A 22369-nucleotide genomic window follows, 5' to 3' on the forward strand; every position below is an offset into this window, starting at 1 on the left:
ACTTCAATCTGATAACACTTAAGTGCATGTGTAATCTAGTATTCCACAGGGCTACTCACATTCATAAGTGGGCTTAAATCTGTGTAAGATCAGGACCTCAATAAGCGCCACAGTTAAACGTTTTACAGCGCATTGACAGAGTATGTATTTGCTCCGATTGCAACGACATTTCACACTTGTGCTTGGTGCAAAAACTCTCCAAATGCTTTTAAAAATGGGGATTTTCGTTTTATAGAAGGAGAAAGCAAGGCACAGGAATGTGGGTGGATAATCCTGGTCATAAAGCGGGTCTTGCCAGCAGACGGGGGACCAGGCTGCAGACTCCTGACTCTCGCAGATTTGTGCCCTGGTTCACTCCGGCTGTACTTTGTGCCTTGGTGCTCAGCACAGGAGGAGCAGCAGGAACAATCCAGGCCAGGCAAAGTGACCAAGTCATTGCTCAACCTGCCCACTTATCTCTGGAGAAATTCTTTCTTAACCATCAGTCTTCTTGCGGTTTCAGTGGATTAGGCTTCTTGTCAGCAGAGCACCCAACGTGTTGAAGGATGTCAGAACACCAGCTACTATTGCGCCGTTGACAAATTTTAAGGTTGACATCTGTTGGGGGTTGCCCAGTAAGATGTACTCAGCCAACCCACTGTCAAGAAGTGGTGCTGGCATTTGCCCATGCACCAGGATGTTTTACAGAATGTCATCACTTCGTAAGGAAACGTTCCCTGGTAACGACGGCTCACGAACACAGAAATAGCCTTTGCCCATAATAAAGTTTTGCAAATAAGGACTGCAGGAAGTGATTTGCTAGGAATCAATCAAGCAGATCCCAGAAATAAAGTGACAGATGGTAACCCGACGTTACCGCAACATCACCAAACTACTTTTTACTTGCACTTTAAACAACCATTTGGACTCAGGTCCTTAAAAAAAATGTTAACTCTCACTCTACAGCTGATTGAAGCTGAATTGTCATCCTGCAGAAAATTCTATCATTAGAAGTCACTAAAAGGCAGAATAAAATTAAAGGTCTTAAATTTCCTTTGATGCAAAAAAAAATATAAATTCAGTTATCACGACCCTATTTTGATGCCTTTAGGCAGGGGGGTTGGACTAGATGATCTCCACAGGTCCCTTCCAACCCCAACCATTCTGTGATTCTGTGACACACCCTTGCTTTCTTTTTCGCTGTGTTATGCTACAGACAAACAAAAATTTTAAAATACGAAATTGAAACAATCATTATTCTATGTGATATATACAATGAAAATTTAACAAAATAGATTTTGAAAAAATACTGCAAAGAGCAAATACTTTTCTGCTTGCATTTTGATTTTTTATCCAATGAATATAAAGTTTGTTGAAATTGTCATGTCTCAATTTTTCATGACCTAGCACCTTCTGACCAAAAAATATTCCACCTGAACAGTTTTGATGAGGTCTCTCCAAGTTGTGACTGGGTACACCCAAGTTATGGTGGTTTAGCAAGTTACTCATAACCAGCGATATGCATGGTTTCTTCTTTCAAATTTCCAAGGTAAAAACCCATTCTCTTACATTTTATACCTAATTTACTTGTTATAATTTAGCAAGGCTAGAAATGTTTCATCCGTTTTCTGTCGTACACCTACATGCTGTTTCACCACTGTGTGAAGACTTGTTGCTTGCTACAGAGCAGACAGCACTGATTTATTAACTAAGGCACTAATGCCGTCCTTAACAGCCTCTTCTTTACAGAAGGACATTTTTCTCCCTCTTGTCCCATGTGCATCTGTAACCTTTAACATTGGAAATTCTCATTCTGGGAGAGGAGGTTTGCCAAAATACTGCTTGTGCTCAAACAAGGATCATCCCAGAAATGGAACGGCTGAAGAAAGCGAAGTAGGCCACTGACTTTCCCTGCCAAATTGCTGGATGTGGCTCTGTCCCAGGGGAACGCTGTCACAGTGGTTATGTGACGGCACCTGAAGCTCTGTGTGTGACGAGAAGGTGTTGCTGTCACAAGGCACTGGGGTCATTCGCTGGGCTCAACTTCAGGAGCGAGGGTCCTACAGAGCCACGAAATGCGTCGTTCGGTCAGACCTGGGTGGGGTGTTTCCTCCCTGCAGCGAAGCGGGGAAAGCAGAGGGGGAATTGCTGCCGCAGCCTGTGCTGCCACAGCCCCGCCAGAGGCTGGGGGCCTGTCCGGCCTTTCCTTCAGTGCTAAATTAACATGGAGAACATGATCCGTCATGTACCTAGGTACTGGCTGAAGTGAAGCAAAATACGATGGCACGTGTACTGGCTCTTCTCAGGCAGAGTTTGCAGGATAAATTTTAATTTTAGTGACCCAAATTTCTTAAACTTCCCTCTCAGCCATGGTTGTGCACGTACCTGTGTGTGCATGCGCACACGAAGTCAGACCACCCCCCCTCACCCCAAGGCCTAAGGCTGGGTCTTCCACACTTACCTCGTCCCAGTTCCACACCTGGTTCTCACTCCCCAGCGGAGCGAGGCGGCCCCTTTCCCCGGCACGCGGCTCTCCCGGGCTCAGCACCGCAGCGCCTCGGGCCACCGGCTCCCCGGAGCAGATGAGCAGCGCCCGAGTTCAGGGCCCCAGCGGGGTCCCAGGGACCCTCCATACATTCGGCGCCTGCTGCCAACGTCCCAGCGCCAAGCACCCGCATCGGCGTTTGCAGGGCACGAGCCACGGCCTGAGCGCACACATGAACATGCAATTTTGACCACGACGCTTTGCAAAATTTGGCACAGCGGATGTGAAAACTGAATTACCTAAAAACCCCCATGCTTTGTGTAACTGACTCTAACACCCTTAGCTATCATCTTGCCTTGGTGGGACGGGATGCACGAACAGCCCCCCACGGTCCAGGACTGAAGCCGCTGCCGGCTGTACCGCGCTGGGGCTGTATCTACGTTGCCTGTAACTTTGCAGAGCACGCCCAGCCCAGGTATTCTAAGTCGGTGGGCTGAGGCTGATGTTTTTCACCAGAAACAGCCGAATTTGGGCAATTTCGGGGAACGTCACCAGAAAAAATACGTTTCTTCGCCGAGCGCTACACAGTCAGGCGGCGCCGGCTGCGAGGGACCAGTCGTGGCGCGGCGGCAGCGGGGCGCGAACCCGCCGCCCCGGCGCCCATCGGCTGCAGCGGGACCAATCAGCGGCCGCGCTGGTGACGCGACGGAGTGGGGCGGGGCGGGGCGGGGCGTTCCGCGCGGGCGGGCGCAGGGCAGCGCGGGGCCGGGCGGGCAGCGGGCGGGGCGGGCGCCGCCGCCGGGGGAGCGGCGGGCGGGCGGGCAGGTTTTTTCCTGGCGAGGGCAGGCAGCGGGTCGGGTGCATTAGGCGCAGCCCGGTCTGTCGGGGACCCCCGTAGGCTGCGCGCCGAGGAGCGGCTTAGCGCGCGATCTCATCTCTTTTTATATAGATATTTCTTTTTTTCCTGATTTTTTGGGGGGCGCGCGCGCATCTGCCCAGCGCCGCGGAGCCGGCGGGCTGCCGCTGCCCTGAGCGCGCCGCCGTGCCGGGGGGCGCGGGGGGGGGGGGGGTGGCCGGGCGGTGCTGCCGCCGCCGGGGCCGGGGCTGGGGCTGTCGGGCGCGGAGATGGGTGTTGCGGCGGCCCGTGCGTGGGAGGCTGGTGCCCGCTCGGCTCTGCGTCCCCCGGCGCCCCTCGGCGCGGCGCGGAGGTGCGTGTAGAGGGAGCCGCCGGCAGCGCTGGACTTCGGTTGTCCGCCGTTGGTGAATGTTTGTAGAGGTGTAGGCAGATAGGGGTTCAGGTGCGTTGGGTTGTTGTGGTTTTTTTTTTTTTTTCCCCGTTGTTGCCTACATCGGCTTGTGTCCCCCGTTTTTTTTTTAGTTTTTTTTTTTGCGTGAGGTGGGACGTTGGGGTGTCTGATTTTTCTTCAGCTCGGTAGTGAAATTGCAGCAGTTTCTGCCTCCTCCCGTGTGCTCGGGTGAGGAAAATGGAGGCTGTGATAGAGAAGGAATGTAGTGCGCTCGGAGGGCTCTTCCAGACCATCATCAGCGACATGAAGGTAAGAGGCTGCGGGCTCGCGGGGGGGGGGGGCGGGTGCGGGGAAACCTCTCCCCGCCCGGCCGTGGCCCGGCAAAACTTCGCGCCGGGCGATGCAGCCGCATCGGGGGCGGCCCCGGTGGCGGTGGCCTGACCTCCCGCCCCGCCCGGCCCCGGCTGCCGCTGCGGGAGACCCTGCCCCAAATGCGGGGTGCGTGTCCCCCGGCGGTGCGGGCAGCCTGGCGAAAAGGGCTCCTGGCAAACGGTGTGTCGCCCTCCCCCCCCCCGCCCAGTGTCTTGGGCTTACGAGTTGCTTGCAGGACATCACCTCCCTCCCTCCTTCCCTCTTCTCTGTCTCCTGCTCAAACATGCAAGCTGTTATCTTGCACCAAGGTCAGCGTTTTCCAAACCTGTCTCTTTTTTTAATTTTTTTTTTTTTTTTTTTTCTGTTTTGGGCTGTCAGATCAGTAGCGAAATAAATGCAGAGAGACGGGAGCATGGTGTGGAGGAGATGGGCACGGTGTGTGTCAGCCGTGGGGTGGGGCTGGAAAGAGCAATGTAGGGATTTCTGTGCCATGCTGACGGGCGTGATGGAAAAAAAAGAATCTCAGCCTGGAGATGGTCAAAAGTTGATACATGCTCTGGATTAACATTGCTGCTCGGTCGGTTATGTGATATTATTTTCATGCCGTGTATGCTCATGGAGGTGGTATTTGCTTCTTTCTGTGGATGGACGCGAAGGTCTCAAGTTGCTGGTCTCTTCTCTCTGCCAGCCACCACAAATCCCAGGCTGCGCCGACCCCTTCTGCCAGAGGGTCCCTTTGAGGGAGGCGCTCCCAATCTAGCCTTGGCAGCCAAGGGCAGTTCTGCAGGGCTTTCTTTGGACGAGCGGATGCCTCCCCCCTCACTTGTGGAAATAAACAGCGTAAAATCAGTGCTGTGTTCTGCCAGTCATGCCTCCCCCAAACCCCAGGGCTCGAGGCGCCCTGTCTCCGGCGTGCGGCCGTACTGCAGAATACTGCAGTGTTCCCCTGGACAAGGGCAGCTTGTCTTCCTCCCAGGGCCGGCTGGGAAGGATGCAGTTGTTGGGAGGTGTCAGATAATGGGGGGACAGCCGTGATTTAAAGGCAGCAACCGTGCGCGCTGCACTTCCCCCCAGCCAGGGGCACGGGATTTCTTTGGGTGTTGTAATCGGCGCAGGGCTGATGAGCAGGGAGGGCTGCGGGAGAAAGAGCCACCAAGTAGTGGTGGAGGAGGAGGAGGATGGGGTCTGCTCCAGGTGGGAGCCTGGCAGAGGTGAATGGCTTCTAGGGTCTTTTTTTTCGGGGGGGGGGGGGGAATCTGTTTGCACTAAAGTTGTTTTTTGGCAAGGGTTCACATGCACTTTCCTCTCAACAGATCTTAGGAGACGTTTAATTAAAAGCATGGCTTGTCAAGAGCAGGCAGATTGTGGAGAGGAGGGGGGTTGCCTGTGTGTATCTGTCAAGACAATGCTGCAGTCCTGGCCGTGGTGTTCCTCAGGCTCTAAGCCCCCTTGTATTTTTAATACCAACTGCACTTTAAAATAAAACAACAACCCCCCAAAAAGCAGGAAACAATCACAAATCCTGGAATTGCTTTGGTGGGCTGTGCAGGGAACACGCAGGGGATGTTCTGTTCCAGATGAAGTGTGGTTTTGGGTTTCAGCACAGAGGGACACCAAGTATGTTTATTCTTTGCTTCTTTCCGTAAGTGATGCATTTGATTTTTCTTGCTCTTAAGCAAATGGGCCTTTGCTGTGTGGATTTATTTTTTTTCCTTTACACATTGTTACTTGCATAGGAATGCTGCTTATCATAAACATGTTGACAAGAGCTTATGGAGATGGGCACAGGTGTGAATATTTTTTTCTTATCCTCCATAGTAGTGGAACCTGTTTTGTGAACTGGCAGTTACTCGGTGGTGGGGGGGAGAGGTTTGAAAGGAATCACAGCAGATCTTTAGCAGCGTGGTGGTTGTTAAGGTTTAAAAAAATCTGCTTATTACTTAGCATGAGTAGAACAAATAATTTTTACCTGCAGTTCAGTTTGATGCAGCTAATGCCGTACGGCTAATGAGATGCACTAGGATTCTTTGTGAATTGTGCACAAAGGATAGTGACAATTTCTAAGAAAAAATAGCTATTTTTTGACAGCTAACCAGAACCTTTCAACCAATCATACCTTTAGTAGTAAAGTGAAAATTAGCATTTTAAGTGCTATTTCACGTAGTCAGGTCTGTGTGGGCAGGCTTCTGGCAGAATCTTGGAGATGTTGCGTAGGGGTCTGCCCACACATACTCAAGTGCACTGTCTGTGCCTATTCCTTATTGCAGGCTGTGATCAAGGCCCCACATGCCCTGCAGTGCTGAGGGATTTGCTGCAGCATCCGCCTTTTTTTTTTTAACTAAATAATTCGCAGGTTGTTTTTATCATACGTATTGCTCTGCTGTTAACTTCATTGTAAAGATGGTGGGGTTAATCAACAGCGTATTACAATTACTCTGAAGTCTTGCCAGTGGATGCAGATGGGTGCTGCAGCTGAGGTGATGGAGATACAGTATGCGTGGACTGATTTTTCTCTTTGTTCACACTGACACAGAACTAGCTCAGATGTACCTGTTGTTAATTTTGAGCTCTCCTTCATCTCTACAAGGTAAAAAAACTGGAATTACAATCCTGAGTAATGTGATTGTTTCCGTTTGTCTCTGTACCGTGTTATCTTTGAAACTTAATGAGGGCGATATATGCTGGTGTGACTAACACATCATGGTTTTTGATAGCAAGATTATCTCTTGCTAGCTGAGATCTTTTGAATTGCCTTTAATATTTTCCCCAAACCCCCCAAATTTCTCTCCATCCTCTACCAAAAATAATGTTGTGCTTAATACTCAACAAAACAAGCTCCAAAATAATTCAGTGTAAAGCCAAGTGATTTAGAGAAATGATGTTATTGTGTTAAATATAAGAATGGTTAATAAACACACCATTTATACAGCACTTCAATGTGCATTTGGAACTTAAGTCCCCTGACAAGGGAAGTCCATGTCATCTGTGCAAAACAAGGGTCACATTTGTTGAGTAGTATGTGGTGTACACGGTGACAGAGTGGAACGTCCACAATGGGAATTGTACTTGGCTGTTGTGCTCTAGAATTTGGCTGCCATGCTTTGAGATTTCAGGATCAGATTAAAGAATCATAAAGGTGGGAAAAAGTCTGCCCATCCCATCCTTAAGATTTGGTCCATTGTCACAGCCCTAGTGTTTCCAACGATACCTCACTGGGTACGTGGCACTTACAATTCATTGTACTCTTATGCAAGATCTTCTTCAAACCAATCAAAGCTTATAAAAGCAAAAATGAAACACGTATGTCCCCTCAGAGGAGTAGTTTGTGTGCCGCATGCAAACGCTGTGCGGTTTCTCTTTGAACGTGGCATACTTTCTGTAGCTCCCTGTGGGAAGGGAGTATTTGATCTGAATGGTTTGTAACTCATTTCTGGCAATTGAGAAATGAAATGCTGTAATGTGCTGTTAATTTCAGTATTTCTTGTAGTGCAGAGCAAATCAGTGCAGATAATTTTTCGGAGGGCCTGTTGCGGATAGGTTTCAAAAGACCTTGTCTTCTCATGCGGAGCAGGTTCTCTTTAATGCTGCTTTTCCTTCTGAGTCTTGATTTTTATATTCCTTTTAATCACATTGTTCTCTGCAATCTTGAGGGGAAAAAGGAAACCAAGAAAACACGTTTGAAAACATTGAAATTGGCAGTGTTCGTAGGTCATCAGTTGCAAAAAGCAAAAGAACCTGCACCGAGCATGTTCTTTGTCTCGCCTCTTCTGCCAGCACGTGTTTTGGCAGGGCAAGGGCTTGCTGTATATATACAGCACCTGACACCCTTGTGGTGGGCATGGGGGGAAGATGATTAAAGAGCAGTTGAACCAACACAGGTTGTCTGTGGCTTTGTTTATATCAAGTGGGAGGATTTTCTAAATTTTTACAGGTCTGGTGCAGATTACCAATTGATCTCACTCATCTCCCTCTGTGTGAGGGACATACAGGTATGAGAGGGACTGCAAACGTCGTCCTGTCAGTGAACAAAAACCAAGGTTCCCAAAGGAGGAGTGCAATTTTAGAAATTCTTTTATTTTAAGTGTGTGTGCCTTACTTATAGTAATTTAGCTGAAAACGCAATAAAATCAAGCTTTTGCTTTTGGCAGTAACCTCCTCTTTAACACTATAAAGGAAGTGAACACTTCCCTTTGCTCCGTTGCTGCTGCTGGGACTCTTGGATGAGACCGTGGTGTACCTTTGCTTTCAGCCGTGCCAAGCTCTTGGTCAAAGCAGAAGAGGAAGACGTGAACGTATGGGCATGAAAAACATTTATGTCTTTGCACTCCTGTTAGGAAGCTACTGGTGAGAAGCAGCGTTTTAATCTTGCTTTTTGTGGAAGATGGAGCGAGGTGGTGGCCACTTCAAGGATTAAGAGCCATTGGTTCAGTAGGTCTGATTTGCTTGCAAGGGATGGCCTTGTGCTGTTCACACAAATAATATAAACTCAGTGGAAAAAAAAATATTTGTTGGAACAAGTAGAAATGCTGAGACAGTTAGTACAGCAAGTACAGGTGCAGGTCGTCTGCATTTGTTTTAATTCAAGGGGCAGCCCACATGTACCAGAGCATCCGAGCAGATTTGTTTTACCCTGACATGTTGTAATATGACAGCTCTTCTGCAGCTGTACTTTATTTGAAGCTGGGGATCTCTGTGGAGATTAGGAATGTTCAGTTCAATGATTTTGAAGGTCTAGTTTCAATCTGGCTGTTAAGGATGATAACTATTGTAAGGAAAAACAACTGTTTCCTGTGCAACAGACAGGTACAGGCTCGGAGAGGAAAGGGCATCTCTGTCCTCCCTTTCCCACATGTGCTGTGTTGCACTGGTGTGTCCCTTGCGTGACAGTCTTTAGGGTAACTGGTCTGTTCCCAGCCTAGCTAATCGACATTTCTTCCCCTGCCCCAAAAAGCGTGAAATGAGTTAATTTCCACTCTGCAGCTTTTCTTCCCGTTTTTTTTTTTTTTTTTTTAACCTTGAAGGTTTTACCACCAAGGCATTTTGAGCTTAGCTGCCTGCACTGATTTCTTACCCCCGCTGCCTCCCAGTGACCTGCTTGCCCAAGTGGTTGGTTTGCATACACTGAAATTCCTTGCCTTTTCTAAGCAGCTGCAGTATCTTTCTGTAAACATCTCGGAAGGGGAGGGATTGACATGCAGTGAAGGCTGAATGATGGTGCAGGGAGAGAGCCACTGTGTGCGTGCCTAAATGCTGGGGTTCAAGCAACACAGCATAGCTGTGAACATACTCGCTCACAAGTAATTTATTTTTTAGGGACACATTCTTCCTTGATCCAAATACTCTTGTGTGAGTGTTAACGTATACAACTGCCAAGCATTTGCTACATGTGTATGAGGCTGGCTTATTCTGGGGCATACCAAGGGCAAGGATTTTTAGTGTCTTTTAAGAGTACAGCTTTTGGATCTGGCAGGACACCAAGAGCTGCCTAATAGAGTTTGCGAGGTTGTAAGTGTGGAAGGAGTTGCGCAGTGCTGCATGAAACACAATTGACTGAACAAATGTTGGAGGACAAGAAGTCTGTGTAATTACAGGCTTGGTGCTGGTTAATACCTAACAGGGGGTGATATTCGAGAGAACTTACTGCTTCCTTCCTCAGTTCTGAGTGTGCACAAGCTGTACCAAAATCTTTGCTATAAAATACCTAAAAACCCATTTTTTTTTTCAACGTTTCTTTCAAAGTGCAGAAGTTGCAACAGTTGATGGAGTATTCCTGGGAATCTGTAAATAGCATCTTCTGCTTAACAGCCTGTGTGTTTTCAGCTTCTGAAAAACATTTTTAAGGTTCATGGTCTACCCAGAGACGGTGTGGTCTTGAAGATAAGCAGAAGTATTACGTGGCAAAGAGCACAGTAGGAACTGTACCTAAAAAAGTTTTTTGGTCTACTTCAGAGCGTGCAAAGATGAGTACAGACAGGTTTGAGTCAGTACCCTAAAGAGGCTACTCTTTAGAGTGAAGTAGCCTCTTTAGGCTGCATATAGAAATGCATTTCCCTCTTCAAGTGTATGTTTTCAATATCAAACTTAGGTCTACCTTGATGCTGTAAGGTGCCAAGCTCTGCCCTGGTCACTGGCATCTGTGCTAACCTTTAAGGACACTGATTGACTACTTCTTGCTGGGCTGTGAGATAGCTTGAATGCTGAGATGTTTCGAAGGATTGGAGACAAAATGTCTGGTAGCTTTGTGGTTAAGACCATAGCAGCTTTCATCTTCAAAGTGCTCTGTGTGTGACTTAGCTCCGAAGAATGGCTCCCATTTTACAGAACAGCAAGCTATGGCTGCAGGTTTGGTGACTTCTACTCCTTTCCCCTAGGACAAGAAGGAGTTGAGCGCATCTAGAGCACGCAGTTAATGAGGGGATGTTTTTTAAGCTCCCAGTGTAATAGATGTTTCTATCTACTCGTACATGCCACTTTGTTGTTACAGCTTAAGACATATTGCCGTCCGCCCTCTGTGATAACCCAGTGTTTGCAGGCAGAAGAGATAACATCTACAAATGACTGATCTGCTCTCAACACAGGTGTCTTGAACTCCTCTTCTGTAACTGAAATTACGGGACATCTCAGTTTCTTAGTGGGGACGTCTGACTGGAGCGTCTTAACCACAGGCTGGCAGATCATGAAAAATTTGGCCGTCTGTCTTGTGAGGCTGTGTGTGAGCTCTGTATTTTTCATTCTTCTGGTCAACAACCGTAAGCATTGTGTGTAGTTCATTTTAATGCTAGGATGTCAGCTAGAGTGTAAACATCATTTAACAAATCGCCTTGGATATTTTTAAAAAGAACACTTGCAGGTATGAACTTGTGTTGGTGTGCAAAATGCTAGCGACGAGTGTGTAACTACAGACATTTGGTTCAAGGAACAAAAAGGTTCAAATTTGTCCCCATTTTTGTCTTCCACACAAACTGCCACCGTGCTTCTCACCCAAGCATGAGATTTAATTTTTTTTTTTGCCACCTAAGTCACATGTGTGCTTTATAGTGTCTCTGAAGCTCTTTGTGTCGTAGCTTATTTTGGGATTTCCTGTTAATACAGCTTTATTTGTGATGAGATGCCTCCTGACAAAATTGTCCTTGAGCAAACCTCATGGATGCTCCTTCTCCATGAGTGTCTAACTTGGAGCTTGAAAGTGGTTATTTCTCTTCTCATGAGTGAAACGGAGAGAAAGTAGCCTGTGACAAGCATAATTGCACTTTACTGTCTGTTGAGAGCCAAAGCTCATAAAGCACTAAAAACTTTGCCACTTGACTGCTGCCTTTTCCCCAGTGAGGTACTTTTGTGGTCAACTCAGATGCTTGTCAATACTTTGGCGATAGATACTGCTGCTTCTTGGGTCCCAGAGATTGTTTTGACTGCTTGTGTTGTGTGAACGCTCAGAAATTAGGGTTTCTCATTGCTTGGGAAGAAGTGATGAGACCCCAGTGGTTATGGTGGCATTACCAACACAGGGCTGTTGGCTTGAGGCCGTCCTGTGTAGGCATTAACTTGAATGACTCCTGGTATTTTAATTACCTTCATTTTGATCCAGCTGAAATATTGTGGGTTTAGAAAATAGCTGCCGAGTATGCACAGTGGCCACTTAATGATTGAGTGGATGAAAGGTGGTATTGATGAGTCTCTGAGGAGAAATCTGCTATTCAGGCTTGCGAACTTGTTTAGACCTGCAGGGAAGAATGTGGAACTAAATGCTTCCTCTGGAAGACTACTTAATGTCCAGCTTTTTTAATGTACCATGGGATAAAAGGTCTCTAGAAGCTGTGGCTAGTTGTTTTCCCCCCGCTCCCTCTTGTGAATAACTTCCTGTGTTTAGAGAAGGAGAGACTGTATGTTTATGCGTGATGTGTTTTCTCACAGCATTAGTATAACTTTTCTTTGCTAATTACCCAGTCTTGGATTTAAACCACGAAATGTCTGCTTTGGAGCTAAGTTTCTTCGTCTTACAAACTATGAAACTGGGCTGCGGATGGTACAGGTTTGACGTGGTCCCTGTTGATGTAGCAAGGAGGCCTGTGGGTTGCTTTGTAAGCCAGGATGCCATGCAGCAACCAAGGGGGATGAGCTTTCACAGGTCCTTGCTGTACTACAAATGGAAGTCACAACCATAGGGCGACTGGTATCCTCCACTGAGGGTGTTAAGTATGGACTAGCATAGTGCAGGCTTTATTATAATACAAATTAAAGACTCTGGAGCTCTAACAACAGAATAGTACCAGACTTGAGTTCTCTCCCCCTTTAGATGGTTAGTGAGGTCTAATAGATACCTGTGTTCTTGCTAAGAAGTGCTGCATTTCAGTGCTCAGGGAACTGGGCGTTCTTTAGAGTTCTTCATGTGGTTTGGGAATGTAGAAATAACTGATACCTATGTAGTTTTTTTTCCCAAGTGGGGTGATTACCCTTTTCTGGGCTTTCCTGATTGGATTTTAGTCTTGACTTTCTCAGGATATCATGCCATTATCTGTTTTTCTCAATGTCCCTAGTGCTTTGTTTAGACTGAAAACCAAACAATTTTGAAAATACTAAACAAGTGGTTCTGTGATGCATGGAAGAAATATCTAGTTGACAGGTTTTTTTAATAGCGTATAAGATGTCTTCAGTAGTGTTTTGTTGCATAATTTGCAATGTTGTGATAATGTATCACCTTGTGAAAGCAAAGCTTGGCATGCCTATTTATACTGTGCATGCTGAGGGGAAACTGGTTTCCAACCCTGCCGTTCCCTAAACAAGTGGCAGAAATAATGGGAATAGATGTATGGATACAAGGCTTTGATTTTAATTACCACTGCTTTCTTTCCTGGAGGGCAGTTACAGGTTAAATGACATCTTCATCTGATCTTTGACGTGCTTTTACTTTCACTTGCATGCACTGTAATCTTCCAAACCCCGAGTCTGTGCCTGTCTCCTCCTTCATTCAGTGATGCGTGTGTTCAGCTCTTGCTGTGAAATCCTGTGAAGTTCATGTGTTGTCGTTTGCTGTTGATGACTTTTCATTCCTGGCCCACCAAGCATTCTGCATGAGTTGAAGGTCTGTTTTGCTGCTGGAGCAAAGCTCAAACTTGCCCTGAGCATGGCAATACCTTTAGCTTAGAAAGACAGAAGGGACTTTGCAGTCAAGTAGTCCCTTTGCTTGCTTTATGGGAGTATTGTGCTTTCCTCGAAAACCTTTATATAAATGTTTTCTTCTTCCTTAAAGAAATCCCCCTTAAAGAGTTATAGTGAGAGGAAACGCCCTGACCTTTCAGGGTTGTTAATTGGTCTTACAGTTGGATGGATTGTCCAACCTGAAAGTTCTCTGCTGCAAGTAGAACTGACTGTTTCTTGTCCTGCACCACTAGAAAACAGCTGATGGACAACATCAGTCTATGGGATGCTCTTCAAATCAGTATCGGGACCTTGTTGATTTAGTTCTGGTTTTGAATTTAAGAAATAGGGGGTAGATATAGAGGGTAGATTTAGATTGGACATAACAAAGAAATAGAGGGTGGTTAGGCAGGAGCAAGTTTCCCAGAAAAGTTGTAGATGCTCCATCGTTGGAAATGTTCATGCTTAGTTTGGACGGGGCTTAGAACAGCCTGATCTATTGGAAGGTGACCCTGCCCGTGGCAGTGGGGGTTGGACTAGATGATTGTTAAATGTCCCTTCCAACCCAAACCATTCTGATTCTGTATATTTGAAATGAGGTAAGTGAAACCAAAGAAGTCATGAAATAGGTGTTGTGTGCACCTCTATGTCTTCATAAAGAGTGAAGTCTCTTGCCAGCAAAATTTATGTTTCAGTCTGCTGAAAGGTTGAGACTATTCTGGTGAGTGACTGGGAAACAGATGCAGCTTAGAAACCTTCGTGAGACAGGCTTTTGAATTGTTTATTTGTTAACTCAGAAAGAGGCAAAGCCAAGAAGCAGAAATTTTTGGATGGAGAAGAGCAATTATGAACTTTGTGTAAGATGATGTTCATTCTCTGCTCACCTGTGTGTTGCAGGAGCTTTTATGGCTTATTAAAGGACCAGGCAGTCCTATTCATGAGTCATCGACCTGGCTAAATCTGCGGATTGCACAGAGGAACGTATTAGCATTTGGTAGCGCTTTGTAACTCTTGGAGTTGGGGCTGGCCAAGTGCCCTTTTCCCCAGTTGACTAGTGATTCTTTTAGAAAACAGGAAAAACTTCCAGTGCCAGATGTTAGCTGGGAAGGGAAATGGATTGTCAACCATTGCATCTTCCCATGTGTTGAGACATCTGTGGCAAGGACCCTTTTTAGTCTTTTTTTTTTTTTCTTTTTTTACAGGCTGTTACTGTTTTCCTGTCCCCTTCCCCTCACTTTTTCCTGTTTTTTGCCTGTTGAAGGGCCTCTGGGAAAGTGATAGTCTCTATGTGCAACCTGTACTTGCTTATCCAGGCCGTTCTTTGTAACATCTGTGACTTTGTGTGGTGTCTAGCACAACAAAGTCTCTTTGCTGCTTGGAGGTCGTGTAGTGAATGCCACAGAAATAAGACGTTCTTTATCATCCTTGTGATTCTGATCTCTGATAAGACTATAAAACCCCCATTTGTTTTCATCGTAATTTACTTTGGAGGGGTAGGGGAACACGTGCAGGAGCAAAGTTACAATTTTTGTTCCAAAGATAGCTGTATGGCACTCGGATGTTACCAGGGCATGAAGCTCAATAACAGTGCTCTGTGTTTGAGACTCAGTTTTTTAACTGGTCATAGCTGAACAACTACACTGAGTTGAAGTCCTAACTGCTGTAGCCTCTGTAGTGTTTTTTTCCATTTTATTAAATTCCTCATATAGTCGTCATTCAGTACTCTTCTGGAGGGCATACAGCTCTCGCTTTGATAACTGGTGAGATAAAACCAAAGCACTGCTTGCCTGATCCCTTTCTCTCCTACCTCTTTAGCTGGAACAGCCAAAATTAGATTCTGAGTTTGCTTTACTGTGGAGCAGCTCTCTGTCTCTTTCCCCTTGCCCTGAAAGTTTAGACGGGTTGTTGCAGTGACCAAGATACCAGTTTTCTGCTGCCTTTGTACTCTGTGTCCCAGCAAAAGCTGATAATAGGGCTGAAAAGCCTTTCTGATAAATGAAAGCACTTAAAAGAATGCTGTCAAGGGTTTTAAGAAGATGTGATGCGTCTCGTCTGTGGGAGTTGGGGTGCATGGAAATAAATTATTGAAGGAAGTAAGTGTCTTTTGTCTTAATGGAAAATGAAGAATCATAACTTCTTAGGAAGAGTGACAGAACCGTTTAAAACTGTCAAGACTGCTGATACTCAAGTTGTAATCTTAAATAAATACAACAATCTGGGTTCCTATTCTTGCCATTAGATGTAATCAATAGCAATTTCAGTAAATATGATCCTTTGCTGCAAGTCTACCCTTCCTTTATTGAGAAACAGCAGAGTTTCTTGTCTGGGTCTTTTATTGCTCCTACTGCAGGATTGCTGGCCTGAAAGGAAGAGAAAAACAAACTTCGGTAGATCTCTTGTAGAGTTGTGTTTGTGTAGGGTGGCTGTGCTGGTTCAAAAAAAAAAAAAAAAAGTTCTTCATCCATCCAGGGTTTAAATGCTCCTTCCAAAGCTGCTGTTAGTGGTCACTGCCTGCTCTTCCCAGCTGTGGTGGGCTGCTGCAGGCGCCCACCCAGCCGTGCTCTCATCCCTTCTCCATGGGATGGGGGAAGAAATAAGTTGAAAAAGCTTATGGGTTGAGACAAAGACAAGGAAATGGCTTCCCAGTTACTGTCGTGAGCAAACCAGACTCGACTGGGGAAAGTGAAATTTATTGCTGTTTAAAATAGATTGGAATGGTGAGGAAGACAGGCAAAAATTAAAACGTCTGCCCGTGCCCGTGGGTCTGGGTGTCAGAGGGGATTTCACTGAATGGAGGTGGTCCCCCTCTCCTTCCACCCCAGCAGCCAGCAGGGAGGACCCGTCCCTAGGAGCCACAGCTATGGAGGACGCCGTCTGGCCAGATGCTGCGGGTCTGGGTGTTGGTGTCTGGCACTTGCAGGTGCTTTGCCAGCTCAGCCTGGTGCCGTTCAAACACTCGCTGTGGTGCCTGTCCCTGAGGGAAGGTTGTTTCATGTCCCTAATTGCGGACTGGCTACATGGGTGACAGGCACGAGGCACCATTTTGTTTTTTGTCCCTGAGGCAGAAAGGTGGTTCCCTGCTTGCGTTCAGCGTAGATTAGCTGGAGCTGGGCCCTGGGATCAGGTGAGTAATCACCTATAAACTGACTAATTAAGCAATAGGGTAGGATAATGGCATGTTACGGCTTACAGGTGACATGCCTCAGTGGGAGGGCGGGTGAGAGCAGCGTGAGGGGACTTGGTGCCACGGAGTGCCGTGCAGTAATGGCGAAACACCCATTTCGCGGAAGACACATCAAATTTCTTCATCCAATGGTGAAGAAATAATTGGGCACAAAGTCATTTTGGGGGAAGTAGTCCCCGGATTAAACCATTAACTATTTTCAAGAAAACCATTTCAACAAACCTGCACTGTAACTGATTTCCATTTTAACCCACGAGGAACTAAAATGAGGATTTGTGACCCACATTCTTGTAGCGGCTCTTCTCTGAGCGGGGCTGGAGGTGGAGGAGGCCTGCTGCTTTCACAGATAACGCTGGGCCTGAGTAACCCTGACATTTAAAGGGGGAAAATTGATTTCCTTTATCAGCCAGTTGAAATCAGAAATTGCAGAGAGAGCAGAGGAAGCTCTGGGAGAGGCAGCGTGTAAAAATACTGTGTTATTGCTCTTTGAGAGTGTCTTTACGTTGCAGAAGCACTTGTTAGACAAAGATGTCGAATTCCACCTGCTGTTCCTTTGTGTTTCAATTGAGAAAGTAATACATGTCAAATCAAGGATGAAGTTTTGTGGCTCTTTTAGTGAGTGGCTTCCACCGCCTTTAACGTTTCTCTTGATGGCCACTTTGCCAAAAGCAAGAGCTATTGCTGCAAATGCGGAGTGAGGCACAGAGTGACAGTGGTGCTGCCGTGCTCAAGGTGGCACACGAAGAGGTCTTTGAGAAGGAGCTGCTTCCCAGGATACCGGGGCCTTGCAGTATTTACAGCACTAATTTGATTCTTGTGTCATCTCCTTGATTTGCTCCCACAAGCATCAATAAATGGCTTCCTTGCTTCTCAGGTGCTGGAGATGGGATAAACCCACAGTTACTAGGTTCTGTGAAGTGGTCGGCATTGTGCACTTCTGCCGTAGGTAGGAATCAAGGGGGTTTTGGTTTCAGCAGGGAGGTGGTGGAAGCATGCTTTGGCAAAGCTCAAAGGGAGGACAGAATTTCTGTGCAAGACTTGAGTTGTGTGCCACCGAGAAGGAGATGAGCTTGCGGATGTGGCTTCAGCAGGGAAAAGCGAAAGCAAATTCTACCTGAACATGGATAAAACAAACTCCTTTTAATTTTCAGCTGAGTTTATTAGAGAGAATTCAGAGTTGCAGAAAACAGACCAAGATACTGCAAGGTGAGCAGATAATGCAGGAATTCGTGTCACTGGTGCAAAACTGCTAAAAAGTTTTCTTTAACAATTGAAAAAATCCTAAAACCCCCAAACCAACAAAACCCACCACCCAAGTTATTAATGCGGTGACATATTTAAAAAATGCTGCTTTTTCTACTGTTCAGAATGAGATCAGGTGATTCTGGCTAGTGTAGGAGTGCCCAGATGAAGAGAGATTGCATTGATATCAACCAAACAGGTATAGCAAACTATTAAGTGAGCTGTTACAGCTTATTTAAGTAGGCTTGGCTTGAGAACAGCATTTTTGAAGACAAAGAATAAACAGTTGTGGGTATGCTTGGTGACTACTCCTATTTTGCTCGCTTTGTGGCCAGAGTGGCCACACACACACAAAAAAGAAGTGTTTTCTTTCTGAGCTGTGTTTTGATAGGAATGTCTTAAGCTTCTCCGTTATGATGAAAGGCTGAGGGAGCTGGGTCTCTTTAGCTTGGAGAAGAGGAGACTGAGGGGTGACCTCAAGAATGTTTATAAATACTTAAAAGGCAAGTGTCAGGAGGATGGAGCTGGGCTCTTCTCGGTGATGGTCAATGACAGGACAAGCGGCAACGGGTGCAAGCTGGAGCACAGGAGGTTCCACATGAACATCAGGAAAAACTTTTTCACTGTGAGGGTGACAGAGCCCTGGCACAGGCTGCCCAGAGAGGTTGTGGAGTCTCCTTCTCTGGAGACACTCAAAACCCGCCTGGATGTGTTCCTGGGTGATCTACTCTAGGTGGTCCTGCTCTGGCAGGGGGGTTGGACTAGATGATCTTTTGAGGTCCTTTCCAACCCCCTAGCGTTCTGTGATCCAGTGATTTCCGTGTGAAGCAGCTAGACGCAAGGCTGGTGTCGATCTCCTGCGTGCCATCAGGCACAGTTAGCTGGATAATACACTACTGAGATGGAAACATAATCAGGCTGCTTTGGTGTCCTCTGCTTGCTGGCTTGCGTTTTGCTCCAGAATCCAGTAAAGCCTTAGGCCCTGCTGTTAATTGTCAGGGCTTTCAGGGCTCCTGGCATACACATGCATAATGCGTATACGGCATGCAGACAAACATTGACGGGGTTCAGAGTAGGGAATTTCGGTAAGACTAATAGGTTTAAGGAAATAGCAATTTTTTTCCTCTTTCAAATAATTGGTGGGTTTCTTTCATTTTGTTAAATGTCTGACAGTTTTTGCATAGTACAAAGCACTTTATATTCTAGGTCTTGCCACCCAGATAACTGCTATTTTCTCTTTCCCCTTGGCTCCGTCATGTGTAGGTATAATGAGGTTTTATGAACACCTGTTTTACATTGGGGTTTTTTGGTCTTTTTCTTTTTTGTTTCTTTTAGCAAAAAACCCACAAGACTTGCTGAAAAATATGTAGAGTACCAGTAGGCTTCCTAGTGAATGTCTGGGAGCTGTCTTGCCGGGGTGTACCAAGGGGCTGGAATTTGGCTGGCTACTTTTGGGGAAGGGACTGTCATTGCCCTGAACAAGACGTGGCTTCTCATGCCAGTGTGGGCAATGGATTTTGTTTTGCTTGCAGAAAACAGACCAGTTCACTGGGGTGAATCGAGTTTACTACAAGCAACTGCGCTTGCTTGCAACCTCTTCCAGACAGAGCTGGGGTAATGTTAGCCTTGAGGATCTGCCTTATCTGGGTTTTATTGTGTTGTTGCTCTGGTAACAGCAAGCCTTATTCCTTTATTAAAGGAAGCAGGGATATTTTATTTTACTCTCTAGACTCCAATCAAATGGAAATTTTGAGGTTTCTTTCTACGCTGGTTTTTGCTGGTAACAGAAAATTTGCATGTGCTCTGCAGAGAGCAAGTTAACCTTTTTTGGTCTAAAAAGGGTGATTTTTTTTATTATTTTTTTTTTATTTTTTTGCACCATAAAATCAGCACCTTTTTCTTTTAACTGAAAAATAAAGATCAGAACTTGCAAGAGCACTTGGTGTCCATATTCTAAATGGAAACCTAGGCTTTTAATGCAATTTTTAAAAATGGGTAAAAAGTTTACAGGCAAGTTGAAGTCAAGAATTAAACTTTCTTAAAAACTTTGCATACGCTCAATGCCACGCTGCTTTATTAGCTTCAATTCAGAAAACAGCTGCAAGGTTGTTCAGGACTGTTTTGGAAGCAGGTCTTGCAGTTATAGGGCGGCTGTTGGGAGTGTTCGTTATATTATGGCCCCTGTACCTTTTCTGTGCCCGATTGCTGAGTTACCTTGAGACAGTATTTGAGGTGGTCTCTTGGTCAACTCTGACCTTTATTGTAAAAGCTTTTAATTTTTTTTTTTTTTTTTTAAACCTGATAATGACAGAGAGAATCCAGTTGTAGAGAAGAACAACTGGGATCCTGTCTTTTGTTTTGGAAGCTTCTCTGTACGAGTTGTTGCAATATCCTGGCACCCCACTTCTAATAGATTTGGGTTTGCTGTATCTATCCAAAGTAAGGTGTTTATTTTCTCTGTTTTTTCAGTTGAAATCCCTCTTCTCCCCCAGTGTTTCTATTTGGAAAATCTGTAAAGCCTCCTCAGAGGACCTACTGTTTCATCTGGATTCAGAACCAGTGGATGTTCCATCTGCTTGGGACTGGTGTCTAAGGGTGTGAGAGAACTTGCTGGGAAAATACATTTTGGTGTTAATGGATTAGGATTTAGTAAAGTCTTAGTTCCTGCTTTAATTCTAGTTTCATTTGATTTGAAGCATCAAAACCAGAATGCTCAAATTAAGTATTCATTATTGTGTTTTGTTTTTATTGCAGGGAAGTTACCCAGTGTGGGAAGATTTTATAAATAAAGCTGGAAAACTGCAGTCTCAGCTACGGTAAGTTTTGTGTTACAAAGTCAAGATTCCCTACAATTCCTTGTGTGTGCAAACATTAAGATTAAATGCAGCTTCTGCCAGGATAATTTGCTAAGCGTGTCCTAGTAAAATTGTGCATATTTCATAGTCAACACCCATGTATGTAATTTTTCATATATTTCTACCGCTGTTTTAAAGTATTTAGGAAAATACACAATCTACCACCAGGTGTACATAATAAGCATGAAATGAGCTAAACTTCATGGCTTCTGATGGAAAATTGGAAAGAGAGTTTACTGTTGTTTAGTGAGCACACATTTGGAGTTAGACCTATGTTGTCCATTTCGTTAGTGAAGAATACAGCAGGTTTCTATTGGAAGAGGGCTCAAAATGTTAAAGAGACTTTGGTAGTCTTACACTTTCTTCTGCCTTAAAAATGAAGGGAGTTCCTGTGCTGGGTGATTTATCGGTGATTATTAAAACTTACATTGTTTGGGGTATACTTTGCAAATAGCATTCCGGATCACTTAGTAGGTGCCATATGTATCGCAGACTAATTCTGCTATCTCTAGAATTCATTCACTGGTAAAATCTGTTTCTGCTAACATGAATCCCAGCTCCATTTCTTCACAACTTTCCCTGACCACAATCTCTTGCTGTGCTCTCCAGAGCATCAGTGTTTTTTTCCACGGTAACAGGTATGATTCTTGGCAGTCTGTTTTGCGGTTCTGCGTTGTGTTGTGAACTGTTCTTAAAGAAGATAAGGTTTAGTCTCATTTGCCTTAAACAGCTGGAATATGCTGTTCTGCCACTCTGTGCCTAAAATATCACACTTGCATGTGGTTTTTCCTTTTCCAGCAATTGTGCCACACTGAGTGAGTGTGGAAGAAGCAGAGGAAGTAGAGAAAGAAGAGAAATGGAGAACTTTCCTAGCCCTTTGTACTCTTTAAACACAGGCTTTCTGGGAATGCATGAGGGATAGTTCTGTTTATTTCCCAGTCCTGTGGTGTTGGATTCAATCAATGTAGTGCTTTTCTAGCTACAGGAACGTGCAAGCAGGCAGCTTGAAAGGCTGTGTTGGAGGATTTGCTGTTCATTTCTAGTAACTGTGAGCCTTTTGCCTTTGGTTCATTTCTGTGTGCTGTGATAAAGGACAGCAGATGTCATCTGAGCTGGAGCCAGGTCTTCCTGGATCTTGTTACTGAAGAAATGGAACTTTGTTATTAGCAATATTATTAATAATTAACAACATGGTACACAAATAACAGCATGATCCACAAGTTCGGAAGATGAACACAAACGCTGTTAAGGAAAATGCCAAAGAAAAGGTTATTTGGTTCCAGGGCTCAGTGTTGCTAGCTAGCTGTCAGGGGGGTTTGCCCTCCCTTTAATCTCCTGGGCATGTGGAGAGTCCTTATGTATTTGGTTGGTCCTCTCAAGCCTGGGTTTTTTTTGTGTTCAAATCTTTTGTGCTGTCAGTAGGCCATTGACTACGCTGCCAGTTATGTCCTCTGTATCTTGAGCATGTTTGGAGTGAGACTTGCATAAAATCTGACCTAATTAAACAGTCCTGTGGTCTTTTTGGCCAAGGATCAGCTTTCCTGCAGGTCTCCTGGTGGGTTTTTTTGAGGGTAGCAAGGAGCTATTGAAACAAAGTGATGTTGATGGTCCTCCTTCAGGATTTTGCTTGGAGAGGCTGACTGTTACCATCAGGAGAGGAAATCAGAGTTAGAAAAGATGGGCAGACACAGAACCACGAGGTAACTGTGGAGAGGGCACAGTTGCACTTTACCTGCAGAGCCCTGGCCTACTTTCACTTAAATTGGGTCAACCGGCCTATAAACCATCAGAAATCTTGTACCGACCCGAGGTGTTTAGGGCTCTAGGGCCTGCTTATGTAGAGCAATCGTGTTTGGAAAATTGTAACTCA

The 22369-nt window shown here is 45.5% G+C and overlaps 1 protein-coding gene across 14 annotated transcripts in view; it reads left to right on the forward strand.

Moving 5' to 3' along the window:
- The first annotated feature begins 3948 nt into the window (after positions 1–3948).
- The window catches only part of MTSS1 (MTSS I-BAR domain containing 1), a 125024-nt gene continuing 106603 nt past the window's right edge, over positions 3949–22369 (forward strand). For all 14 annotated transcript variants that reach the window (XM_086464934.1, XM_086464938.1, XM_086464942.1 and 11 more), the window contains exons 1-2: positions 3949–4020; positions 20399–20460. In XM_086464934.1, the coding sequence (XP_086321060.1) occupies positions 3949–4020; positions 20399–20460 (134 nt within the window). The remainder of the gene's footprint in view (positions 4021–20398; positions 20461–22369) is intronic.

This window comes from Leptosomus discolor, chromosome 5 (genome assembly GCF_034619465.1).
Source record: "Leptosomus discolor isolate bLepDis1 chromosome 5, bLepDis1.hap2, whole genome shotgun sequence".
NCBI lineage: Eukaryota > Metazoa > Chordata > Aves > Leptosomiformes > Leptosomidae > Leptosomus > Leptosomus discolor.